This window comes from Lolium rigidum, chromosome 2 (genome assembly GCF_022539505.1).
Source record: "Lolium rigidum isolate FL_2022 chromosome 2, APGP_CSIRO_Lrig_0.1, whole genome shotgun sequence".
Lineage (NCBI taxonomy): Eukaryota > Viridiplantae > Streptophyta > Magnoliopsida > Poales > Poaceae > Lolium > Lolium rigidum.
Genome location: NC_061509.1, coordinates 72,899,008 through 72,924,958, shown reverse-complemented (window position 1 = coordinate 72,924,958; position 25,951 = coordinate 72,899,008). Strand labels below are relative to the sequence as shown.

The following is a 25,951-nucleotide window of genomic DNA, read 5'->3' as shown; positions in this document are numbered from 1 at the left end:
ATATGTCTTTTATGTGAGTTTTGCTGTACCGGTTCATCCTTGTGTTTGTTTCAAATAACCTTGCTAGCCTAAACCTTGTATCGAGAGGGAATACTTCTCATGCATCCAAAATCCTTGAGCCAACCACTATGCCATTTGTGTCCACCATACCTACCTACTACATGGTATTTCTCCGCCATTCCAAAGTAAATTGCTTGAGTGCTACCTTTAAAATTCCATCATTCACCTTTGCAATATATAGCTCATGGGACAAATAGCCTTAAAAACTATTGTGGTATTGAATATGTACTTATGCACTTTATCTCTTATTAAGTTGCTTGTTGTGCGATAACCATGTTCTGGGGACGCCATCAACTATTCTTTGTTGAATATCATGTGAGTTGCTATGCATGTCCGTCTTGTCTGAAGTAAGAGAGATCTACCACCTTAATGGTTGGAGCATGCATATTGTTAGAGAAGAACATTGGGCCGCTAACTAAAGCCATGATTCATGGTGGAAGTTTCGAGTTTGGACATATATCCTCAATCTCATATGAGAATAATAATTGTTGCCACATGCTTATGCATTAAAGAGGAGTCCATTATCTGTTGTCCATGTTGTCCCAGTATGGATGTCTAAGTTGAGAATAATCAAAAGCGAGAAATCCAAAATGCGAGCTTTCTCCTTAGACCTTTGTACGGGCGGCATGGAGGTACCCCATTGTGACACTTGGTTAAAACATGTGCATTGCAATGATCCGGTAGTCCAAGCTAATTAGGACAAGGTGCGGGCACTATTAGTATACTATGCATGAGGCTTGCAACTTGTAAGATATAATTTACATAACTACATATGCTTTATTACTACCGTTGACAAAATTGTTTCATGTTTTCAAAATAAAAGCTCTAGCACAAATATAGCAATCGATGCTTTCCTCTTTGAAGGACCATTCTCTTTACTTTTATGTTGAGTCAGTTCACCTATTTCTCTCCACCTCAAGAAGCAAACACTTGTGTGAACTGTGCATTGATTCCTACATACTTGCATATTGTACTTGTTATATTACTCTATGTTGACAATTATCCATGAGATATACATGTTACAAGTTGAAAGCAACCGCTGAAACTTAATCTTCCTTTGTGTTGCTTCAATGCCTTTACTTTGATTTATTGCTTTATGAGTTAACTCTTATGCAAGACTTATTAATACTTGTCTTGAAGTACTATTCATGAAAAGTCTTTGCTTTATGATTCACTTGTTTACTCATGTCATTACCATTGTTTTGATCGCTGCATTCACTACATATGTTTACAAATAGTATGATCAAGGTTATGATGGCATATCACTTGAAATTATCTTTGTTATCGTTTTACCTGCTGGGACGAAGCAGAACTAAGCTGGGGATGCTTGATACGTCTCAGACGTATCGATAATTTCTTATGTTCTATGCCATATTATTGATGATACCTACATGTTTTATGCACACTTTATGTCATATTCGTGCATTTTCTGGAACTAACCTATTAACAAGATGCCGAAGTGCCAGTTCCTGTTTTCTGCTGTTTTTGGTTTCAGAAATCCTAGTAGCGAAATATTCTCGGAATTGGACGAAACGAAGACCCAGGGGCCTATTTTTCCACGGAGCTTCCAGAAGACCGAAGAACATGCGAAGTGGGGCCACGAGGTGGCGACACCACAAGAGCGGCGCGGCCCAGGGGGGCCGCGCCGCCCTATGGTGTGGGCCCCTCGTCGGCCCCGACTCTGCCCTTCCGCCTACTTAAAGCCTCCGTCGCGAAGCCCCGATGCGAAAAACCACGATCCGGAAAACCTTGCCGAGGCCGCCGCCGCCTCGAGTCCCATCTCGGGGGATTACGGAGATCTCCTCCGGCACCCTGCCGGAGAGGGATTCATCTCCCGGGAGGACTCTACACAGCCATGGTCGCCTCCAGGAGTGATGAGTGAGTAGTTCACCCCTGGACTATGGGTCCATAGCGGTAGCTAGATGGTTGTCTTCTCCTCATTGTGCTTCATTGTTGGATCTTGTGAGCTGCCTAACATGATCAAGATCATCTATACGTAATTCTATATGTTGTGTTTGTCGGGATCAGATGGATGAGAATACCATGTCATGTTAATTATCAAGTTATTACATATGTGTTGTTTATGATCTTGCATGCTCTCCGTTACTAGTAGAGGCTGTGGCCAAGTTTTTACTTTTAACTCCAAGAGGGAGTATTTATGCTCGATAGTGGGTTCATGCCTGCATTGACACCTGGGACAGTGATGAGAAAGTTCTAAGGTTGTGTTGTCTTTGTTGCCACTAGGGATAAAACATTGGCGCTATGTCAGAGGATGTAGTTGTTGATTACATTACGCACCATACTTAATGCAATTGTCATTGCTTTAGCAACTTAATCTTGGAAGGGGTTCGGACGATAACACTGAAGGTGGACTTTTTAGGCATAGATGCGAGTTGGATGGCGGTCTATGTACTTTGTCGTAATGCCCAATTAAATCTCACTATACTTATCATGTCATGTATGTGCATTGTTATGCCCTCTCTATTTGTCAATTGCCCGACTGTAATTTGTTCACCCAACATGCTTTTATCTTATGGGAGAGACACCTCTAGTGAGCTGTGGACCCCGGTCCATTCTTTTATCTTGAAATACAAATCTGTCTGCAATACTTGTTTTACTATTTTCTCTTGCAAACAATCATCTTCCACACAATACGGTTAATCCTTTGTTACAGCAAGCCGGTGAGATTGACAACCTCAGCTGTTTCGTTGGGGCAAAGTACTTTGGTTGTGTTGTGCGGGTTCACGTTGGCGCCGGAATCTACGGTGTTGCGCCGCACTACATCCCGTCGCCATCAACCTTCAAGCGTGCTTCTTGGCTCCTCCTGGTTCGATAAACCTTGGTTTCTTTACGAGGAAAACTTGCTGCTGTGCGCATCATACCTTCCTCTTAGGGTTGCTGTGAGACGTGTGAAGTACACGCCATCGGTGTGGTGGCCCTACGGCCCTCTCAGAACTCTTCTTCGGTGTTACGGAGCCTTAGGGAAAAATAGGAGGTTTGGCATTTTATTTAAGTCAATTCCGAGAATATTGCAGAACAGCCTTTACGGAACCAACAGTGACGAGGCAGTAGCATGGCATCTTGTTAATGGTTAGTTAGACAGCATAAAAACATTATAAAGGTGCAAGCAAGATATATAATAACCACTTTTATTATTGCCTCTTGGGCATATCTCCAACAGAAGCATGAGATGAGCCTTTCCCCAAACCCTAGTTTCCGGAGCACGTCCATGAGGAACGACCAATCCAGTGTATCAAAGGCCTTGGTTATGTATTTTTTTTTCCTTTATTTCACTGCTGTTATTGCATCTTACAGGCTTATAACTCGTGAAAACAGTTTTAGGCATGTTTGAATGTGTTATCTGACACTATTCTCTCTTTAACTTGCTATCCCAACTCTTCTATTTCTGCCGGATGAACAATGCTATTTACCTCAAGAGTAAGATACTTTTTGACCCGAAGAGTAAGATACTCATTGCACATAATGCTTGATATAACATTTACATTTGAAGTTCTGAATATGGAAATGAAAAACACAGTCTAGGAAGTCAATTCTCTCTAGGACCCTATGCATATAGTGATGTTGTATAATCTAAGCAAAGGGAGAAGATCACATAATGGATTTGGTGCTGCTGGATAATTGATTTGGGCATTTTGTTTATGCAGAAATGCCTACTTGTCAATTGTGTTTCTATGAACTATGATGCTTGTTTTCAGTCCTCATGTGCTTTAAGTGCGAACCGAACCGTCCCCGCGTCGCTCCCAGGGGCCGGCTCGGGCGACTCAAACCCTAGCCCAGCCGCCGCCCCTCCTCCCCTTCCACCTCCTCTCGCCGCCGTCGGAGGACGCCGCCGGGCGAAGGCCGCGCGGCTGACGGTGGCGGCGGGTCCTCCTCCTCTCGCGCGGGCGGTGTTGGGCAGGGGCCTCTTCCTTCGAGCGATTGGAGCTCCGGCCGGATCGGCGTGGCGATCCTGGTTTGGTGCGGCGTTCCGGCGGAGATGGGCGCAGGGGCGGCGGCCCCGGGTTCCTCGGCTGTGCGGCGGCCGCGGACCCGCGGTGGCCGCGTGGGCTGGTCCGGGGAGCTCAAGTCTGCGGGCGTTGGCGTTCGTCTTCGAGTCTCCGCTTCGGTGTTGTTCGGCGCCCCCTCCTTCGTGGCGTTTCGGCGGCGCCCACGGTGCTCCTTGGCGGTGCTCTGTCGGCCGCATGCTGCGCAGCCCGGCCTCTCATCTCCGCGAGGTGCGGTGGGTGTCGGTCGTGCTCGCGGAGCTCTCTGGATTGGTAGTGGTGGTGGCTGTGGCGCCGAGTCGGCGCGCCGGGTGGTGATGGTGGTCTGGCCGGCCCTTTGCGGCGGGTGTGAGGTTGCGACTCTCTGCCGGGCGAAAGTCTTGTTCTGGCTGAGGCTGGAACCGACGGCGGCGGCGCCTTTTTTGGCGTCGTGACCTCCTTGGAGGCGTCGTCGTGGTGGTGTTCTTGCGCCTCCGCCCGGGTGCTCCAGGGGAAACCCTGATTCCTCGTGGGATCGGGCGAGGGCGACACTTCCTGTGTCGTTTTGCCTGCTGGGGTCCTCGCCTTGGTTGCTCCGTCGGCCGGAGGGAGCTGTGGAGCAAGTTGGTTGTCGGCGTCGACGAGCGGTTTAGATTCCTCGACTCGGCGGTCAGGCGAACACGTCTTCGGTTTTGGTGTGCTCCGGGTAAAAACCCTGCACCGGCCTCGGCCGATGCCGGTGATGGCGGCGCTCTCGGACGTCGCTCCCCTCGTTGGAGGCATCACTGTGGAGGCCCTGACCTGCAAGTTTGTTGTTCGTGTTGTCTGTACTGTCGGTTTCGTCCTCGGCTTGTCTTCGGCTAGGTGGTGTGCGGCCCCGGGGGTCGGCGTGGTTGTCGGAGCGGCAGCTCCGTGTTTTGCCTCCGCCTTGTTGCGTTTTGAGGTGTTTTAGGGTGTCGGCCTTGGCCACTGGGGTGGCTAGGCCGTCGGCTCGTGTGGTGCGCGGCCTCGGGGCCGGCGTGTTGTGTTGTGTTGTATCGGTTTTCGGCTGGTTTCCCTCATAAACTGGCCATTCTCTTCTCCTATATCAATGAATGGCAAGCCTCTTGCCTAGTTTCAAAAAAAAAAGTCCTCATGTGCTTTAGATCATTATGTTGTTGATTGTATCTGCCTCATCAGTGTTAAAACTGTATGCGGACTCGGTTAAATCGTTATTCCACTAGCGCATTGCTTTCTAACTGAGCATCTTACATGCTCTTAACTTATAAAAACAACTTTAGGTGTGTTTGAATTTGTTATTTGGCAACTTTAGGTGTTATTGGATTTTTTTATTTGACACTATTCAACTTGACATCTCAACCCTTCTACCACGGCAGAATGTACAATGCTGATTATCTCAAGAGCCTTAGGTATATTGTGATGCTGTATCCCACTTACCATAGGACAACGGCAAACGACAGCTCCTTGTTATCTCTAGTTCACCAGTTATTTCATGAGATAAGGCAATTACCGTTAACTATCGTGCAGGTTCCCTCACTATATCCTCTACTGCTGCAGTTTTCATTCGATTATTGTGTTCCTTGTTTAACATCACAAGAGCATACAGCGAGTTGCAGGCTTGCAGTTGTGAAGACATACAGTTCCCAGGGAGAAGTAATCATATCTAGAAGTTGTATCATAGTATCTTAAGCTAATGTCGTCACAAAGGAAGAATTCATCTCAGGCGAATAACCTAAGCAACCAGACAGGTGTGGCCAAGACAGCATGATACAAACGATACTACTGAACTGCTATAAACCGTTGTCCTTGGTTGCAATACAGATCTCAAACCCCTAGGTACAATTCCTAATGTCATCTCAAAACAGAAACAGATCTCTCCAGGCAAAGGAGTAAGTTCTGTTCTCCCAGCCAACCCTCTTCTAATTGAATCCTGAATTTGCCTCAGACTTGCAACTTTCTGCAACCTATGAAGCATATTGAATTGAACTAGCAGAATCTCAATTGCCTTCAACCAATCTGCACCCTTTATAAGTTGTCCTCCTTAATAGGATGCTCAAATTAACAGCCAATTGCAACCACTGCTGGGTTTGCTTCTGTTGAGTTTGCACTTTTTGATTGAGCAGATGAACATCTAGTGAGGACAAACCACCTGAGGTGATTGTGAAGGACAACTCTGGACATAGGCGACGATGCGCCACACAAAAAGGTTCCGCCCACTGTTTTTCCCAAGCTTTTTTTAGTTTTAGGTTTGACACGCACTCAATACACCAGTCAACATTGCAGTCTTAATAAAAGTAGAGGAGAATAACAGCAAAGCGAATACGTCACTGCCCATTTAGGTTAGTTAGCTGGTTTCCAAGCTAAAATACAGGATCCTCATACATATTTCTTTCTCCATCCCGTGCCACTCCCCCCAAGCCAAAATGCACCGCTCTTCCTTCTTTGCTGGCTTTTCACCTGCAACAGAGCAAAGTATTTTCAGCAACATCTTGATTCAGGCAAAGCATTCACCTTCAGCCTAACTATGCTTCCTGCATTTCATTGTTACTGTTATAATAAGCAACTTATTTCACAGAAACAGATGCAGAAAAATATGATGACACTACATATGCAATGAAATCTTCTTTTCCTATCTTAAGGTATCTGATTTACTAGGCTGTACTAAGTTTCTCTCGCTTGCCAGGCAGGTCTATTCTAGATTTATTCTCACATTCAGACATGTAACCAGAACTCAAGAAGCAATGGTATATTGAGTGGTACATTATATAGGTGTGGTGGAATTATAAAAAAATGCTCAGAATATAATGTACCACTCAATACCATACTACCTAGTAACTTGCGCTGCTACTGTTATTTCAAGCAACTTCTTGAGGCATTATCAAGAAAAACTCAAAATCCAACATACCATTCTACCTAGTATCTTCCTTTTAAGATATCCCTGATCAAACTATTCACAAAATTACAGAAAACCCATTCATGCCATATATATAAGGCATCAAGCAAATAAGTGCTGAGAAAAGACACCAAAACAGTTACTTTGCAATACCATGTACATAATCCCAAGCATGCATACAGTGGCGGACCGAGAAACTTCTGGCAGCCTAGGCAAACATGGCTAAGATGCTAGTTTTTCAAACAAAATCACTTCAGAAAGTCACAGAACGCAATAAGGGGAGCGCTCAACACCGCTACCACCCCATCTAGCATGAAACAATATTATTGTTCCCAATAGAAGCGATCCATACAAATATTAATTTTAACAATGCAACTTCATTGATGTGCCTCTGTTGTGGCTGTTAAGATTTTCCAAATCTCTGAAAGTATGAAAATGGTTTTTACTTCTTCCCATTCAGCTAAACAGAACACCCTGACCAGTTAATGATTTACCAACTGCAACAATTTAACACTGGCATAGCTTTTCTTTTCTTCTGCGGGGATAACACCGACATGGCTAACTGCTGACATTTCAATTTTACTTCAGTGATTCATAAACAGTAACCAATAACTCAGCGTTCTTTCGTGTGACACATTGATGATAATTATGCAAGGGTTTCACGGACCAGGCAGGCAGAAGAACAAGAAGAATATGGTGGTGGCGTGGTGCTATTCCAAGCGTGGCGGCGCTGGAGTCGTCGTTGTCAAGAATGGAGTAGACAATGTGAAGATTGGGCCGAACACAACGAGCAGGATCCACCCAGGTTTGGGTAAATATCCAGGCACTGTAATAACCATGTGCTTTGGTTTCGATTTTCATGCATAGGATAGGTAGCAGTACACAGCTATCATAGAAGGCAGTCCTCTCTGGCTTGATCTCAAGCTGGTTGAGAATTTTTCCCATTGTAGATTTGTAGGCTGCAATTTGAATGCCTCTCATCTCTAGCACGATGGACATGTTGTGCGGATGAGTCAACAAAGAGGATATTGCAGTCTAAAGTGGGGAAAAATCTGTACAGAAAAGAAAGAGTGAGCTCCAGAACTGTGAAGATCAAACATAGAAGTTAGAAATACTATCCTGGCTCATGGTACCAAAATACTGCCACAGTGAACAGCACATGAGCAGGGAACAGATTGAACTGAACCATATAAACGAAAAGGTTCAGATTCCGTGGAAATATTGGCACACTAAACAGCACATGAGCAGGGAATAGGTTGAACTATACCATATAAACGAAATGGTTAAGCTTGCGTGGCACCAAATACAGTTCAGAGAAGTGAGGGCCAAGTAATCACTAAGCTCAAATCCAAACAATTCTCAATATATTTTCAGAAGATAAGTTTATCTAGTGGGATTAACGAACCCATTTTGCTGAATTAAGAGAAACGGACGATTGCGTTTAAGAACATTTTTGCTAACTTCCCATACATTGGATAACAAGACGTTAACATCAGCTAGACCACAACACTGCCGCTCTAGCAAAAAAGAGGCGGTGCAGAAGCTTAGTTCATAAAAAGAAGAGGGACAAGTTCAGATATGCTCGCTTTCACCACATGATTCAGATGAAGATGTGACGACCCAAGTTGTCAAAGAGCGTTTCATCACGGGAAACTCTCATTTGCGACTAGTTGCACCTGCAACCCATTTTTTTTGTGACACTTTCAAGTTTCCAAAATATGCAAACTAAAATTCTAAACAAACATTGTGTTGTATCTTGTGCATCTGTGAAGTTTCATTCAAAAATATGTCAGAATGTGACCTGTGTAAAAAAGTGAAGACATACGTAAATAGTGTCACGTACTATTTACACATCATTTGTTCTTTTTGTGTAGGTCACATTTTGATATTTTTTTTGGATGAAACTTCACAGATGCACAAGATGCGGGCGCAACTAGTTGCGGAATATTCACTTTCGTTTCATCACTACAAGGTCACTCTGGTTCTGGGTGTGAGAGAAGGTTCGAACTCTACACCTCAGGAGACAAACGTATTAGTCAACTGGGCGACTACCCCGTTGTGCTGTCAATACGAAACAATACAATTTCATTCACACGCCTCCGTTGTGCCTGTCAAGATTTTCCAAATCTGTGAAAATGGGTTTAACTGAGTAGCCAGCTAGCAAAAGCGTGTATGCCAAACTGGCGATAGTTTGAATTAAAAATTTGTCCCATTGGCACTTGCCACTTTGGCATAACAGACATATGTTAAAACTCGGCAAAGTCAAACGACAAATGATGCGTTCCCTCATCTGAAGTTACTCCCCGTTTCTTCAACTCCAAAAGTTTCCGTTTATTTTTTTTCCATCTTCAACACCAAAAGTCCCAGAAAATAAAATCCAAAACCAGAAGCTACCTATACACTCTTTGATTCTTCTTTTGTGTAATCAAAATATTTAAGTCATTTCATAACTCACTTCCTTTCCGTGTGTATCTGAGTTAGGTGACCAAGTGCATGCCGAACGATTTGGTAATGCAGCAACCTAAATAAAATGGTTAATGGCGAGATCTTAAGAAGACATCGTCTTGGTTGAGGAGCCCAAGCAGATTCAGGACAATACAAAACATGAGCAAATTAAGGACAGATTGCATTGAACCATATAAAAGAAAATGTTCAGATTCAGTGGTACAAAATATAGTTCAAAAATGTGACAAATGTCGACAAATAATGTGGTGCCGTCACATGACAAATATAGTCCTGTAAATATACTGGATTGCATATCACATATTGACGGTGCAGCTCAAGTATATTTTTAGATGACTGAACTTTTTCAATTTCGAGTGGAACTATATGTCAGTGTTAGATTGTTGCATGCATGGCCCAGAAGCTCAGTTCGACCAAGGCATGTGTAGTGATCAAAGAATCTTAAAAAAAAATAGGTGATTAAGTTCAGACGTGCTCACTTCACCTGATGATTCAGGTGCAGCTGTGACGACCCAAGTTGTCACGGAGCGTTTAATCACTACAAGATCACACATGCATGGCCCAGAAGCTCAGTTCGACCAAGGCATGTGTAGTGGTCAAAGAATCTAAAAAAAATAGGTGATTAAGTTCAGACGTACTCACTTCACCTGATGATTCAGGTGCAGCTGTGACGACCCAAGTTGTCACGGAGCGTTTCATCACTACAAGATCACACATGGTTTGGGGTGAGAGAGGCTCGAACTCTCGACCTCAGGATCACTCACGTTTAGCTATGAGACCTACGCGCTAGCCAACTGCGCCACCACCCCGTTGTGCTATCGAAACGAAATAATAATTGTTGTACAAACAGCAGTGATCTATACAAGCATGCCGGTTCATCGTGCCTCTGCTGTGAACGTTAAGATTTTTCAAATCTCTGAAGATGGTATTTGTTTCTTCCCATTCAGTTAAATAGAAGGCCCTGAACGGCTTGATGAGAACTTTAACACAACTATAGAAACAAGGTAATTAGCGCTGGTGCTTCCAGATCTTAATTACCACTGAAGTTGCTTCATACTGGCATAACAAACCATAAAAACTGCAGCAGTTTAACACTGACATAGCTAACTGGTGCCATTTCAGTTGTACTTTGGTCCGTAATCACTAACTCGAGGTTCATCCATACATGATAGATTGGTGGTAATTATGCAAACATTTCACGGATCAGGCAGGCAGAAGAAGAATATAAAGCGTGATGCCGCTGGAATCGCGTTTTCGTCAAGGATAGAGTAGATGACATAGAAGATGAGGCCAAACACAACAGCATGATCCACCCCAGAAGGAAGCCACGCGAGGTTTAGCTGGTATTCCTTTACAGTACATACTTACTATTTAACACAAAATCTCTATGAGATATTAGGCTTTTAAGCACAGATCCACGCTTTGAAAGCAGCACGTTAGTCTTTACTTTCCATACCTCATTTGTGATTCCACATTGGCAGCTTGTATTTCCTGGAGATAGGACTACCGAAGGAGAACAGTCTGTAGCATATGATTGCACAACAGCTGACAACAGTAGTGTCTTTTCACGGTATCCTCTTAAGCCCGAGAACTTCGGCATGGATCTTCCTTTACTTCAGGTTTTTATGGCAGCAGGCATGGGGATCGAACACTCGTCGCTTAGAAAGAAGAATTAAGGCTAGATTGTTCCACTGGCCATGTGTTGGTCATTGTGTCTGACCACACCTGATTTTTTTTTTCTAACCATAACCACACCTGAAAATATGATCACTATTATTACCTACAAATATGGCAATTATGTACTAAACTTACAGGAATATCTTTGAAATCCATTGATAGGGCCAACCATGTAAACAGGAAAGTTCAGGTTCTACAAACCTCTTTTTGCCTAGCCTACTCCAAATTTGCATTGCTGGATGAATATCTTTGAAATCTTTCCTTCAAAGAAGAGAGTACATAATCTGGTTTGTTGAAATTAGTTCCTAAACATGATCATCATTGATTTTTGACTGAACAATTGTAAATAAACATAATCAAATTAAAGTAGAAGTTAACTTGACCTCAATTTTCATATGTAGTCTGGCAACTGAAGCATCTGCAAGTAAGGATTATGTGATCATCAATTTGATTATGTGATCACCCAGTCAAAATAAGATAAATATATAGATAATTATTTTAATCTAGTACAGGGGAAAAACAATTCGTAATCTTGTAATCTTTTTTTCATTTTCAAGTTGAACTGTATGAATTGACAAGCATACATGGCACAGAAGCTTAGTTCGCCAGGACAGAAAAACTAAAAACCATGAAGCACTTTGGACATCCGTGGTGATTCAGTAAAAAAAAAAGTGATCAAGTTCAGACACGCTCACTTCACCTGATGCTTTCGTAATCTTGTAATCTTTTTTTCATTTTCAAGTTGAACTGTATGAATTGACAAGCATACATGGCACAGAAGCTTAGTTCGCCAGGACAGAAAAACTAAAAACCATGAAGCACTTTGGACATCCGTGGTGATTCAGTAAAAAAAAAAGTGATCAAGTTCAGACATGCTCACTTCACCTGATGCTTCAGGTGGAGATGTGATGACCCAAGTTATCACAGAGCGTTTCATCACTACAGTGATCACATATGGGTTTAGGGTGAGAGAGGCTCGAACTCTCGACCTCAGGATCACTCACGTTTTAGCTATGAGACCTACGCGCTAGCCAACTGCGCCACCACCCCATTGTGATAAGAAAACGAAACCATGCTTCTTGTACAAAGCAGCAGTGATCCATACAAGTACCCAATTCATTGACTGTGCCTCTGTTGTGACTGTTAACTGTTTTCCAAATCTCTAAAGATGGTATTTGTTTCTTCCCATTCAGTTAAACAGAACGCCCTGAACAGCTGGATGGGAGATTTAACCCGACTACAGAAAAAGGTAATTAGGTGTGCTGCTTTCAGATCTTAATTACCATTGAAGTTGCTTCATACTGGCATCACAAGCCATAACAACTGCAACAGTTTAACACAGACATAGCTAACTGGTGCCATTTCAGTTGTACTTCAGTAATCACTAGCTCAACGTTCATCCATACATGATAGATTGATGGTAATTATGCAAACATTTCAGGGATCAGGCAGACAGACAGGCGGAAGAAGAGGAATATGGAGTGTGATGCCGCTGGAATCACCATTGTCCTCAAGGATAGAGTAGACGATGTAGAAGATGAGGCCGAACGCAGCAGGATCCACCCCCAGCAGGTTGTTGCTCAGCCCCGGGCCGTCGAGCCGCTTACCTAGAACCCACGGCGGTTATCCCCATCACTGATCTGTACTCTGGGGAAATGCAGCAAGTAACAGCAGGAGAGGCAACCAACTGAAGTGTGGACGCCAATAGTTTGGGTATATATCAAGGCACCCTAATTAAACATTGGTCCCATAGGCACTTGCCACCTTTGAGGTAACAGATCTCTGTTGACAAATTCGGCAGAGTCAAGCAAGTGCAACTAGGCCAATCACAGCCAACTGGATTCAATCAAAGAACTCCAACAAAGTAGACTCTTGGAGGAAGCAAAAAATCTTTTGTTTCTCAAAGAAAGCCACGCCAGGTTTAGCTAATATTCCTTTACACAAAATCGCTATGTGATATTACGCTCCTACACACAGCTCCACACATTGAAAGCAACATGTTATTCTTTACTCTACATAGCATACGATGGCATAACTACTACAACAGTGGTGGCTTTTAACGGTATCCTTTGAAGCCTGAGAACTTCGACATAAATCTTCCTTTTCTTCAGGTTTGTATGGCAGAGGGCATGGGGATCGAAGTACCGAACACTCATGGTTCATTCCATTGAGAAAGTGGTTAGCCAGGCTTTTCCCTTCACAAAAGATGACAAGATTTCAGTAAGAGATATGGTTCTATCTCAGGATAGAATTATGGAGTTTCATCTCCCTCTGTCAAGCAGAGCGTATGAGTAGCAATTGCTTCTAAATTCCTGGTTGGAGAATGTTACTATTTTGGATGACAGGAATGATGAGTGGAAGTGTTCCTGGGCCCCCTATACAGCAGCTAAATACCATTCTTCAATCCATGAATATGTGGTGGCCTGTCCAGTGTACAAATGGATATGGAAAAGCAGATGTATCATGAAGATTAAAATGGTTGCCTAGCTTATGTTAAGTGACAGACTAAATACAAGAGATATGCTGCATAGGAGGCACTGGAAGGTCAGTGAAGACAAGCACTGTGTGCTATGTCCTGGCAGGGTTCATGAAGATAATGATCATGTCTTCTTCTCTTGCAATTTCAGTGTACAAATTTGGAGTTATCTTCAGATTGATTAGAGTGTTGTTGGGGATTTGCAGCAGACTGCAGTATATGCAAGAAGACAGTTCAGCCAGCCATTTTTCACAGCAATGGTCTTATTGGCTTGTTGGAATATCTGGAAGATCATGAATGGGTCCATTTTTTAGCATCACAAACCTAGGTTTATGGCCTGGCGCTGTAAATTTATCTATGATGTGTCTTTTCATGCACATAGAATGAAGCACGTACATAGAGACAAGCTCCTGGCTTGGATAGATAGGCTAGTTTAAGTCTCCCGTTTGTATTTCTACTCTTTACCTTTAGTCTCTTGTACAGCTTGTAAATAGTTGGTTTGGGTGTTTCAGTAAAAGCAAGGTTGTGCGCCTTTTGCCTCACAGTACATAGTCAAAGACAAAACACTCTTGGTTCAGAAACAAGAATTAAGACTAGATTGTTCCACTGGCCATGTGTTCGTCATTGTGCCTGACCACACCTGAAAATATGCTCACTACCATTACCTAAAAATATGTTAACTTATGTACTAAACTTACAGGCAATCCATTGATAGTGCCTATGGTATATAAGAAAAATCTCGGGTTCTACGTACCTCTTTTTGCCAAGTCTAATCCAAATTTGCATTGTTGGATGAATATCTTTGAAATCTTCCCTTCAAAGAAGAGAGTACATAATCTGGTTAGTTGAAGTTAGCTCTTAAACAAGATCACCGTTGATTTTCAACTAAACAATTGTAAATCAACATAATCAAATTCAAGTAGAAGCTAACTCGACCTCAATTTTCATATGTAGTCTGGCTGCTGAAGCATCTGCCAGTTAGGTTCACCCCTGAAGATGTTGCTTCTCCTTCTGGATCTGAGCAATGCCATGGGAAATCTCGTGAAACTCCATGAGGAATCTCCTCAAACTCCTAGCAACAAATTCACCGTAGAACAGATCTTCTATGCTATGTCGTCCTCAGCATTCTATCATTACAAACAGATTTTGTCCAATACGGCTATGAGCCTATGAGCCAAGCATTTGAAATTTGTTAGTGAGGATACAGGAAATGTAGGAAAACTCAGAGCTGACAGGAAAACTCGGAGCTGACAGGAAATGTAGGAAATTAAGTTTGACAAGTTGGAATTATCAACAAACACTTGATTATCAATTGATTAAGTACTACCCAGTCAAAAAATGATAAATATCTAAATGATTATTTTACTGCAGTACAGATCTTGTAGTTTGCCCAAAAGCAGGGGAAAAGCAAACATATTACAGTTCTTGGTAATTAGAGATATGACAGATTGAACTGAACCATATAACCAAAAAAGGTTGAGATTCCGAGTTTTAATTCAGACACATTGTAAGTAAGATAATGGGATGGAAGTGAGCAGGGAACAGGCTGAACCAAATGTAGATAAGAAAAATGAAAAAGCCTGGACACCTTAATGCTGATATCCAAGCAATTTCGAAACGTTCTTCAGCAGAGATCTAACGAGTTGGGTTAACACAACCATTTGCTGAATGAGAGAAACAGCGGACAATTGTTCTTAACAACATGTTGCTAACTTCTCATAGATGATGATGATGATAACAAGATGGTACCATCAGATACTACCACATCCAACAACAGGCTAACACGGCGCAACTAACACAGATCTACACCACAAGACGAGACGCTACAAAGCAGCCTAGGCCCTCTCGCCACGGATGCGGCGTGCGAGCTGGATGTCCTTGGGCATGATGGTGACGCGCTTGGCGTGGATGGCGCAGAGGTTGGTGTCCTCGAAGAGGCCGACGAGGTAGGCCTCGGCGGCCTCCTGGAGCGCGGAGACGGCGGAGCTCTGGAAGCGGAGGTCGGTCTTGAAGTCCTGCGCGATCTCCCTGACGAGGCGCTGGAAGGGGAGCTTGCGGATGAGCAGCTCGGTGCTCTTCTGGTACTTGCGGATCTCGCGGAGGGCGACGGTGCCGGGGCGGAAGCGGTGGGGCTTCTTCACGCCGCCGGTGGCCGGGGCGGACTTGCGCGCGGCCTTGGTGGCCAGCTGCTTGCGCGGCGCCTTGCCGCCGGTGGACTTCCTCGCCGTCTGCTTCGTGCGGGCCATCGGGATGGGAGGGGGCGGGCTAGGGTTTGCTTTGTGCTGGAGTGGGAGAGGAGCTGAGTGCTCTTGGTGAGATTTGGGGATTGGAATGAAGATGAGGAAGAAGGGAAGAGTGTGGGGTATTTTAAAGGAGACGAGGAGCGGCCCGGTGGGCGCGCCGCGCGCGTCTGCGAAAATTCTGGCGCTTTGCATCTGGGGGAATCCCGTTTGGAGCGTTCGATTTGAGGGGCATGGACGGTGAAGATTTGTCTCGGATGAGGCACGCGGATCATGCAGAGCGATCCGTGGCGTGGCACTCCTGCGTTCTCATTGGCTGGTTAGAGCGTCACTGCGATATAACCAGGCAACGGGCGTTTGGTTGGCAGCCGTCGCCTATGTTGGGTTATTTTCCTTGTTGCGATGGTACGCTTGAAGCCTAAAACGATGAACAAGTCGCCTCATTTCCCGATAAGTTGTGCTACGTCCGGGCCCTCTCAAAAAAAAAAACTGTGCTCTGTAGTAGACAGATAATATGTAGTACTTCTCTACTGTATTTTGAACTAGTCTACATTTTAGCCTCAAGTTTTATTTTGAAATAATCTACATTCTACTAGCTTTTAGTCAACCAAATGTTTGCTCTCTTTATTAAACGTCGTAATTTCCAATTACGTTTGAACTGGTTGTTCTCATATATATGTACTACTAATAAATACAACGCTAGTTATCTCTTTTTTTCGACTAAATCAAAAAGGAAGGAGTACCATTTTTACCTCCAAGTACAACTATGACTCACGATCTCTCCCATGTGGTGAGATAAGGGAAGTGAGCCTAGATCAACTGATTGGGGGAGTGGATGTACAAACCTAGCACCTGAGTTCAAATCCTCACCAGACGCGAATTTAGGTTTCTATTTATACTTGAGTCCCAGGCTAGACCTGGTACTCACGCAATTTATCTTGAAGACTATGTTTTAATCTTAACCAAGATTAAAAATCTTAGTACTCATGCCAAATGACTGTGTGCATCCCTGGTTGGTGCAGAGGCCGGGAAGTGAAATTCTCCCCATTTTTAAGACAAGATATTCTGAGCGATCATTAGCAGCCGTGTGCCTCCCAACCCTAGCCTCCCGCACCCCGCCTCCCAACCCTACCGCCGCCGCCGCCGGCAGCGCCGCCGGGGCAAAGATCTCGGGGCATGGCGGCGGCGGGGGCCTCCCCTCGTGACGCGTCGGGAACGGCGGCCAAGGAGTCTCTCACGCGGCGGCGCCCCTTCCGCCTCCTGAGGCGGTGGCGATCGGACGATGGAGGGGCGGCGGCGGCCCTCCCGGGGACGATCCAGCTGCGGGAGCAGCCTTGGGTTGGACGGTGGAGGTGACCCTCTTCTTCGCCGGAAAGGATCGGCCTGCGGTTGGTGGTGGTGGATCTATTGATCTATCACCGTGTTCTGGCGGCGAGATGGAGGAGCTTGGAAGCCGGCGATGGTGTCGCCGGTGGAGGGTTGGAGTGGCCAGCCCAGGGTGGTCGCCGACGTGGGGGTCCAACCTGAATAAAGGCGGCGGTCCTAGGGCCTCTCTTGCGTGAAGAGGAAGACCTACCGGAGGCCTAGACTCGTGATCTGGCCGGAGTGTTGAGTTCCAGAAGGCTCCGCCGGCGAATGTAACGGTGCTTTTGCCTGGAGTTTGCTGGATCGGTGGTATTCGGTCGTGCGCACCCATGCTTTTATTCCGACCGATTGGGTCTGGAGGGAGCGGCACGAAGCTCTTTTTCTGTGTTGACATCAAGTGACTATGGATCCATGATGAAAGTCGGAAGAAGAGAATTCCATGAAGGCCGGAGGGGAGGACTAGCTAAGGGAGGTTCAAGTCTCCGCGATGTTGAGGGACTTGCTTGGTGTTCCGGGCTTCACATCAGCGGTATGAAAGTTGGGGGCGACAACACAGGTGAAGTTCAGAGTCCTACCTTTCAGGGTGAAAACCCAGGGTCTGGCCTTAACTGGTTGTGCCTGGCAATGATCTTGTTGGAGGCGTTGTTTTGAGAGCGGAGACTATCTTCAGGGTGAAAACCTAAGATCTTTGATCGGGCGACGACGGTGTTAGAGCACTGTTCCCTTCTTGGAGGCGTCGTTTTTTGAGAGTCTGTATTTCAGGTGTTGTCTTGGCGGTGGATGTATTGCTGTTGTTAGGCCCGTGATACTGTAGCGGGACTTTTGTTTCTTAGTTTTCTTTTCCTTTTTTTGGTTGTGTGCATCCGTAGTGCCATTAGGGTGGTGCGTTGTTGCAGAGGCTGGGTGTAATTGGTATCTTTTGATATTAATATATTCCCTTTATCGAAAAAAATGTGGTGATATAAACCTAGTGCTCTGGATAAACTTGCCACAAAAATCAGGTAAAGATAAATAAAAATAGCTCAAATTCTAGAAATAATACACCGATATTTTTAGAAATAGTACAGTGACGCTCTCGGTTGTACCAACAACGTGTTTGGTAGCTTGGGCCGAATTCTTGCACCACTACGTCTGGGAGAAGAACCCCCTGCGCTTTCCAGACGGTCCACGTGCGAGAAAAAACCTCTCGTTTGGTCGTTGATAACCCACAAGTATAGGGGATCGCAGCAGTCTTCGCGGGTAGTAAAACCCAATTTATTGATTCGACACAAGGGGAGACAAAGAATACTTGAAAGCCTTAACAGCGGAGTTGTCAATTCAGCTGCACACTGGAAACGAGACTTGCTCGCAAGAGTTTATCGATAGTAACAGCTTTATAGCGATAGCGAGTAGTGAAATAACGAGTAGCGAGTAACGGAGACAAGCAGTAGTGATTATAGTAAACAACATGATTAAAATACTCGTAGGCACGGGGACGGATAACGGGCGTTGCATGGATGAGAGAAACTCATGTAACAATCAAGCAGGGCATTTGCAGATAATAATAAAACGGTGTCCAAGTACAAAGTAATCAATAGGCGTGTGTTCCAATTATAGTCGTGCGTGCTCGCAATGAGAAACTTGCACAACATCTTTTGTCCTACCAGCCGGTGGCAGCCGGGCCTCAAGGGAATCTACTGGATATTAAGGTACTCCTTTTAATAGAGTACCGGAGCAAAGCATTAACACTCCGTGAACACATCCGATCCTCACATCACTACCAACCCCTCCGGTTGTCCCGATTTCTGTCACTTCGGGGCCATTGGTTCCGGACAACGACATGTGTATACAACTTGCGGGTAAGACCATAAACAATGAATATCATGATGTAATAATAACATGTTCAGATCTGAGATCATGGCACTCGGGCCCTAGTGACAAGCATTAAGCATAACAAGTTGCAACAATATCATCAAAGTACCAATTACGGACACTAGGCACTATGCCCTAACAATCTTATACTATTACATGACCAATCTCATCCAATCCCTACCATCCCCTTCAGCCTACAGGCGGGGAATTACTCACACATGGATGGGGGAAACATGGTTGGTCGATGGAGAGGCGTCGGTGGTGATGGTGGCGATGATCTCCTCCAATTCTCCGTCCCGGCGGAGTGCCAGAACGAAGACTTCTGGCTCCCGAGACGGAGTTTCGCGATGTGGCGGCGTTCTGGAGGGTTTCTCGTGACTTCGACTTCTCCCCGTGCGTTTTTAGGTCAAAGGCGATAAGTAGTCCGAAGGAGGGCGTCGGGGGCCGACCGAGGCCGCCACACACTAGGGCCGCGCGGGCCCCTCCTAGGCCGCGCCGGCCTAGTGTGTGGGGCCCTCGGGCCCCCACCTGGCTCGTCTTTCTAGCTCCGCCAATATTCTGGGAAAATAGGACCTTCTGTATAAATTCCGAGGTTTTCCTGAAAGTTGGATTTCTGCACAAAAACGAGACACCAGAACAGTTCTGCTGAAAACAGCGTTAGTCCGTGTTAGTTGCATCCAAAATACACAAATTAGAGGCAAAACAATAGCAAAAGTGTTCGGGAAAGTAGATACGTTTTGGACGTATCAACTCCCCCTAAGCTTAGCTTATTGCTTGTCCTCAAGCAATTCGAGTTAACAATCGAGCGATAAAAGAACTTTCACGAACACATTTGTTCATATGATGTAAATATTCTCATGCTATGGCTAACACTTAGGCAGTTCATAATAAGATACATGCAAATAAGATCATCTAATAGCTATGTCAATCATGGAAAGGTACCAACAATTAATAATAAGCATCATGAATCATGTATATAAGCAGGATTTCAATGTTCATAAAAGAGTATGATAGAGTGGTATCTCGCTTGCCCATATTTGATCAGCAAAACATAAATGCTCGAGCACCTCTGAAGTTCATAGAAAGACTAGAAATAGTGATTGTCAAAGATAAAAGCATCAAAGTTATACCACAATCAATCATATTTTGAGACAAGCATATTATACTAAGAATGACAAGCTTGTGCTCTCAAGAAAGTGCTCAAAGAAAGGATGGAGACACAACATAAAAGTAAAAGATTGACCCTTCGCAGAGGGAAGCGAGGATTAACATGCGCTAGAGCTTTTCATTCTTAAAACAGGAGTAAAATTGTTTTGAGAGGTGTTTGTTGTTGTCAACGAATGGTAATGGGTACACCAACTACCTCGCCAACCGGACTTCCAAGAGCGGCTCCCATGAAGGACGTTATCTCTACCAGCAAGGTAGATCATCCCTCTTCTCTTTTGTTTACACACATATTTTAGTTTTATCATGAGTGACACTCCCCCCAACCTTTGCTTACACAAGCCATGGCTAACCGAATCCTCGGGTGCCTTCCATCAATCACGTACCATGGAGGAGTGTCTATTTGCAAAATTAAGTTGCTTACTGATGAATCAGAGCAAAACATGTGAAGAGAGTTATTAATGAAAGTTGATTAATTGGGGCTGGGAACCCCATTGCCAGCTCTTTTTGCAAAATTATTGGATAAGCGGATGTGCCACTAGTCCATTATGAAAGTCCGTCAAGAGTAAATGACAAGGTTGAAAGTTAAACACCACATAGAGACTGAAGGAGATTATTGTTGGATCTTGTGAGCTGCCTAACATGATCAAGATCATCTATCTGTAATACTCTATGTTGTGTTTGTCGGGATCCGATGGATAGAGAATACCATGTTATGTTAATTATCAAGTTATTACATATGTGTTGTTTATGATCTTGCATGCTCTCCGTTATTAGTAGAGGCTCTGGCCAAGTTTTTGCTCTTAACTCCAAGAGGGAGTATTTATGCTCGATAGTGGGTTCATGCCCGCATTGACACGTGGGACAGAGTGACGAAAAGTTCTAAGGTTGTGCTGTGCTCGTTGCCACTAGGGATAAAACATTGGCGCTATGTCCGAGGATGTAGTTGTTGATTACATTACGCACCATACTTAATGCAATTGTCCGTTGCTTTGCAACTTAATACTCGGAAGGGGTTCGGACGATAACCTCGAAGGTGGACTTTTTAGGCATAGATGCAGTTGGATGGCGGTCTATGTACTTTGTCGTAATGCCCAATTAAATCTCACTATACTTATCATGACATGTATGTGCATTGTTATGCTCTCTCTATTTGTCAATTGCCCGACCGTAATTTGTTCACCCAACATGCTTTTATCTTATGGGAGAGACACCTCTAGTGAACTGTGGACCCCGGTCCATTCTTTTAATACTGAAATACAAATCTGTCGCAATACTTGTTTTACTCGTTTTCTCTACAAACAATCATCTTCCACATAATATGGTTAATCCTTTGTTACAGCAAGCCGGTGAGATTGACAACCTCATCTGTTTCGTTGGGGCAAAGTACTTTGGTTGTGTTGTGCAGGTTCCACGTTGGCGCCGGAATCCCCGGTGTTGCGCCGCACTACATCCCGCCGCCATCAACCTTCAACGTGCTTCTTGGCTCCTCCTGGTTCGATAAACCTTGGTTTCTTTCCGAGGGAAAACTTGCTGCTCGTGCGCATCATACCTTCCTCTTGGGGTTCCCAACGAACGTGTGAAATACACGCCATCACGAGTTCCGACAAAGTCGAACTTTGAAGCTATATTGTGTGTGACAATATTAGTGACATATTTCGGACAGCGGAATTAAGGTTCCACCGGAAGACCAAACATATTTAATGCCGACTCATTTGGAAATGAGTGATGCGTTGAGACGCAAATGAATTACAAAATACATACGTTTTGAGCGTGTCAGATCCGTTGACTAAAAACCTCTCCCGTGAGCAATACATGATAAAGCACCATAAGGCCAAGGTGTTATATCTTTACAAATGTAAACTAGATTATTGACTCTAGTGCAAGTGGGAGACTGAAGGAGATATGCCATAGAGGCAATAATAAAGTGGTTATTATTTATATCTTTATGTTTATGATACATGTTTATATATCATGCTATAATTGTATTAACCGAAACATTAGTACATATGTGATATGTAGACAAACAAAGAAGTCCCTAGTATCTCTTAACTAGCTTGTTGATTAATGGATGATTAGTTTCATAATCATGAACATTGGATGTTATTAATAACAAGGTTATATCATTGTATGAATGATGTAATGGACACACCCAATTAAGCGTAGCATAAGATCTCGTCATTAAGTTATTTGCTATAAGCTTTCAATACATAGTTACCTAGTCCTTATGACCATGAGATCATGTAAATCACTTATACCGGAAAGGTACTTTGATTACACCAAACGCCACCGCGTAAATGGGTGGTTATAAAGGTGGGATTAAGTATCCGGAAAGTATGAGTTGAGGCATATGGATCAACAATGGGATTTGTCCATCCCGATGACGGATAGATATACTCGGGCCCTCTCGGTGGAATGTCGTCTAATGTCTTGCAAGCATATGAATAAGTTCATAAGAGACCACATACCACGGTACGAGTAAAGAGTACTTGTCAGGAGACGAGGTTGAACAAGGTATAAAGTGATACCGAAGATCAAACCTCGGACAAGTAAAATATCGCGTGACAAAGGGAATTGGTATTGTATGTGAATGGTTCATTCGATCACTAAAGTCATCGTTGAATATGTGGGAGCCATTATGGATCTCCAGATCCCGCTATTGGTTATTGGTCGGAGTAAGTACTCAACCATGTCCGCATAGTTCACGAACCGTAGGGTGACACACTTAAAGTTGGATGTTGAAATGGTAGTACTTGAATATGGAATGGAGTTCGAATATTTGTTCGGTGTCCCGGATGAGATCCCGGACATCACGAGGAGTTCCGAATGGTCCGGAGAATAAGATTCATATATAGGATGTCATTTTATGTGAATTAAAATGTCGCGGAAGGTTCTATGGAAGGTTCTAGAAGGTTCTAGAAAAGTCCGGAAGAAACCACCAAGGAAGGTGGAGTCCACATGGGACTCCACCTCCATGGCCGGCCAACCCTAGTGGGGGAGGAGTCCCAAGTGGACTCCCCTTAGGGGCCGGCCACCCCCCATATGGGAGGTGGAACTCCCACCTCTAGTGGGAGTCCTAGCTTGGCTAGGTTTCCCCTCCGTATGGAAGGTTTTTGGTTCGGGTCTTATTCGAAGACTTGGAGACCAACTCTTGGGGATCCACCTATATAATGAGGGGCCAAGGGAGGGGGCCGGCCACCCCAAGACCACAAGCTGGCCGCCCCCTTGAAGTGGCCGGCCACCCCTCCCAAACCCTAGCCGCCCCTCTCCTCCATATCTCCCGCGTAGCTTTAGCGAAGCTCCGCCGGAGTTCTTCACCGCCACCGACACCATGCCGTCGTGCTCGTCGGATTCAAGAGGAGCTACTACTTCCGCTGCCCGCTGGAACGGGAGGTGGACGTCGTCTTCATCAACAACCGAACGTGTGACCGAGTACGGAGGTGCTGCCCGTTCGTAGCGCCGGAACCGATCGTGATCAAGATCTTCTACGCGCTTTTGCAAGCGGCAAGTGAACGTCTACCGCAGCAACAAGAGCCTCATCTTGTAGGCTTTGGAATCTCTTCAAGGGTGAGACTCGATACCCCCTCGTTGCTACCGTCTTCTAGATTGCATCTTGGCTTGGATTGCGTGTTCGCGGTAGGAAATTTTTTGTTTTCTATGCAACGTTATCCTTCACATACTTCCTCATGAGCTATGAAACATTAACACAAATTGAGAAGCATTTTGAAGGTTTTAAAGGTGGCGCATGAGAATTTACTTGGAATGGTTTGAAATGCCATGCATAGGTATTTATGGTGGACACTCGGAATAACTTGGTTTTCATGTGTTTGGAAGCACGAGCAGCGTTCCCGCTCAGTACAAGTGAAGGCTAGCAAAAGACTAGGGAGCGACAAATCAAGAGAGCAATGAATCGTCATAATCATGCTTGCGGCAAAATAAATTAACCGAGGCATAAAAGTGATACAAGAACTCTGAAGCAATGTAAATCATCGAGGCTTAATTGACTTTTGTTCAGTCATATGCATGCGTGAGCATGTGCCAAGTCAATTCAAACGAATTATTCAGAGGAGGATACCACAATATCATACCTATCTATGAATAAAACAATGCAAGCAAACATCCATGACATGCTACTCATTTTAATAAATTGGAGCTAAACATGAGAGATCATGAACTACTAGACTTTGTTAAATGACATATACCTCACATGAACCAACCAAGCATGCTCACATGGATGAGTATATGTACAAAAATGAAAACAAATAGAGTTCATACCAGCCTCTCACCACAATCAGATCGTCGAATATCATCATTATTGCCTTTTCACTTGTGTAGCTTGGATAATATGAAATGAAAACCATGCTCCAGCCACCGAAGACCATTGAACTCATAAACAACTTTACAAAACCAAAGAAGAACAACAAATATTTTTGGTGTTTTCGAATTTGGAAACAAGAACAAAAGGAAACAATCAAACAAAGCAAAATCTTTTTGGGTTTACTTATAGCAAACTAGCAATAGCAAATAAAGCAAGATAAAATCAAGGAACCAAAATAAACAAATGGTGAAGAGAAACAACAGAAATATTTTTGGTCTTTTTGTGTTTTGGGAAAGAAACAAAGCAAGAACAAGAAAATGAAAACTAAAAGAAACACAGAAAAGCAAGATGGCAGAAATCTGCCAAAACTTGACAAGTAAGACAATGAATCGATTTTAAATAAAATTCTTAAGCTGCTCAGACTCGAAAGTGTTCAACTAATGAAAGTTAGATAACAACCCGGGAACATGCACAAAAATTGGCAGCTCAAAATAACGTTCGGCTGTGCGCACGAATTTTTTAGTAACAGTCCGAATCTGTTTTCAGCAGACACTTCCCCAACTATCATCTCCCTCTCATTAGAAAACCACTCAAAGAAACTAAACAAGTATGTACAAGTATCCGGCAACCATAATATGCAAAGAATGAGTGATGCCAGTATACCTCCCCCCAAGCTTAGGCTTTTGGCCTAAGTGGAGATCAACCCTAACGAGGATCTGGGTTCCATGCCGGTGGATCGTACATGGAGTAGTCATAATAAGGTCCCGATGCAGAAGAAAAGCGTGGAGGCTCCTCATGCCCAACTTGTTGATGCGAAGAACTTGCTGCATCGGATGACGAGTCGAGGTGTTCCTCATCCTCCTCCGTGTTGTCTCTTGCACGATGGCCTCCTCCCTTTCCATTCACCATCCTCTGAGAAGCTTCTTTCATGACAAATCATCTTGAAGAGGTCCAAGAACTCTTGCGGCGATCCCCTTATCTTCTCGCATGATCCCCATTGCGGCACTCTGACTGCTGCACAAAAATCATTGAATGGCAAGTTGACAGTTTTATTATAAATTTTGTACTGAACCATGGGGTTAGTGTTATCACCAGAATTTGACCGGATCAGAGGTGGGCCGCGATTAAAGATGGGCTTGAAGAATATACATAGAAGAAATACATGAATCGGCCTTGTATGCAAAGTTTGGGCTAGTTTGCCCGTGTATCTGTAACATAGTAGGATACGTGTCGGTTAGACGGAGTTTGGCTTGTGCCCGGTTGGGATTATTCCCACGTTAGAAAGTCTACGGACTATAAATATGTATCTAGGGTTTATGAAATAAACAACAATCACGTTCACCACAAACCAATCTAGGCGCATCGCCAACTCCCTTGTCTCGAGGGTTCCTTCCGGGTAAGCATCATGCTGCCTAGATCGCATCTTGCGATCTAGGCAGTACACGTTTATTCGTTGTTCAT

The 25,951-nt window shown here is 44.2% G+C and overlaps 1 protein-coding gene and 2 non-coding genes across 4 annotated transcripts; all 3 read right to left on the bottom strand.

The window, feature by feature from the left end:
• Positions 1–10,120: 10,120 nt before the first annotated feature.
• Positions 10,121–10,208, bottom strand: TRNAM-CAU. Its single transcript is given in 2 exon segments — positions 10,121–10,156; positions 10,171–10,208. It is a non-coding gene; the product is annotated as a tRNA-Met (tRNA).
• A 1,829-nt stretch (positions 10,209–12,037) lies between these two features.
• On the bottom strand, positions 12,038–12,126 carry TRNAM-CAU. The gene is given in 2 exon segments: positions 12,038–12,073; positions 12,089–12,126. It is a non-coding gene; the product is annotated as a tRNA-Met (tRNA).
• Positions 12,127–14,671: 2,545 nt separating this feature from the next.
• Positions 14,672–15,798, bottom strand: LOC124691942 (histone H3.2). 2 transcript variants are annotated; one of them, XM_047225230.1, is made up of 2 exons: positions 15,394–15,798; positions 14,672–14,719 (listed from the first exon to the last, which is right to left on the bottom strand). In XM_047225230.1, the coding sequence occupies exons 1-2, from the start codon at positions 15,796–15,798 to the stop codon at positions 14,672–14,674; spliced, it is 453 nt and encodes a 150-aa protein (XP_047081186.1). The 2 variants fall into 2 exon arrangements, with proteins under 2 accessions (XP_047081186.1, XP_047081187.1); XM_047225231.1 differs by lacking the exon at positions 14,672–14,719 and having other exon boundaries at positions 15,016–15,798.
• Positions 15,799–25,951: the final 10,153 nt, after the last annotated feature.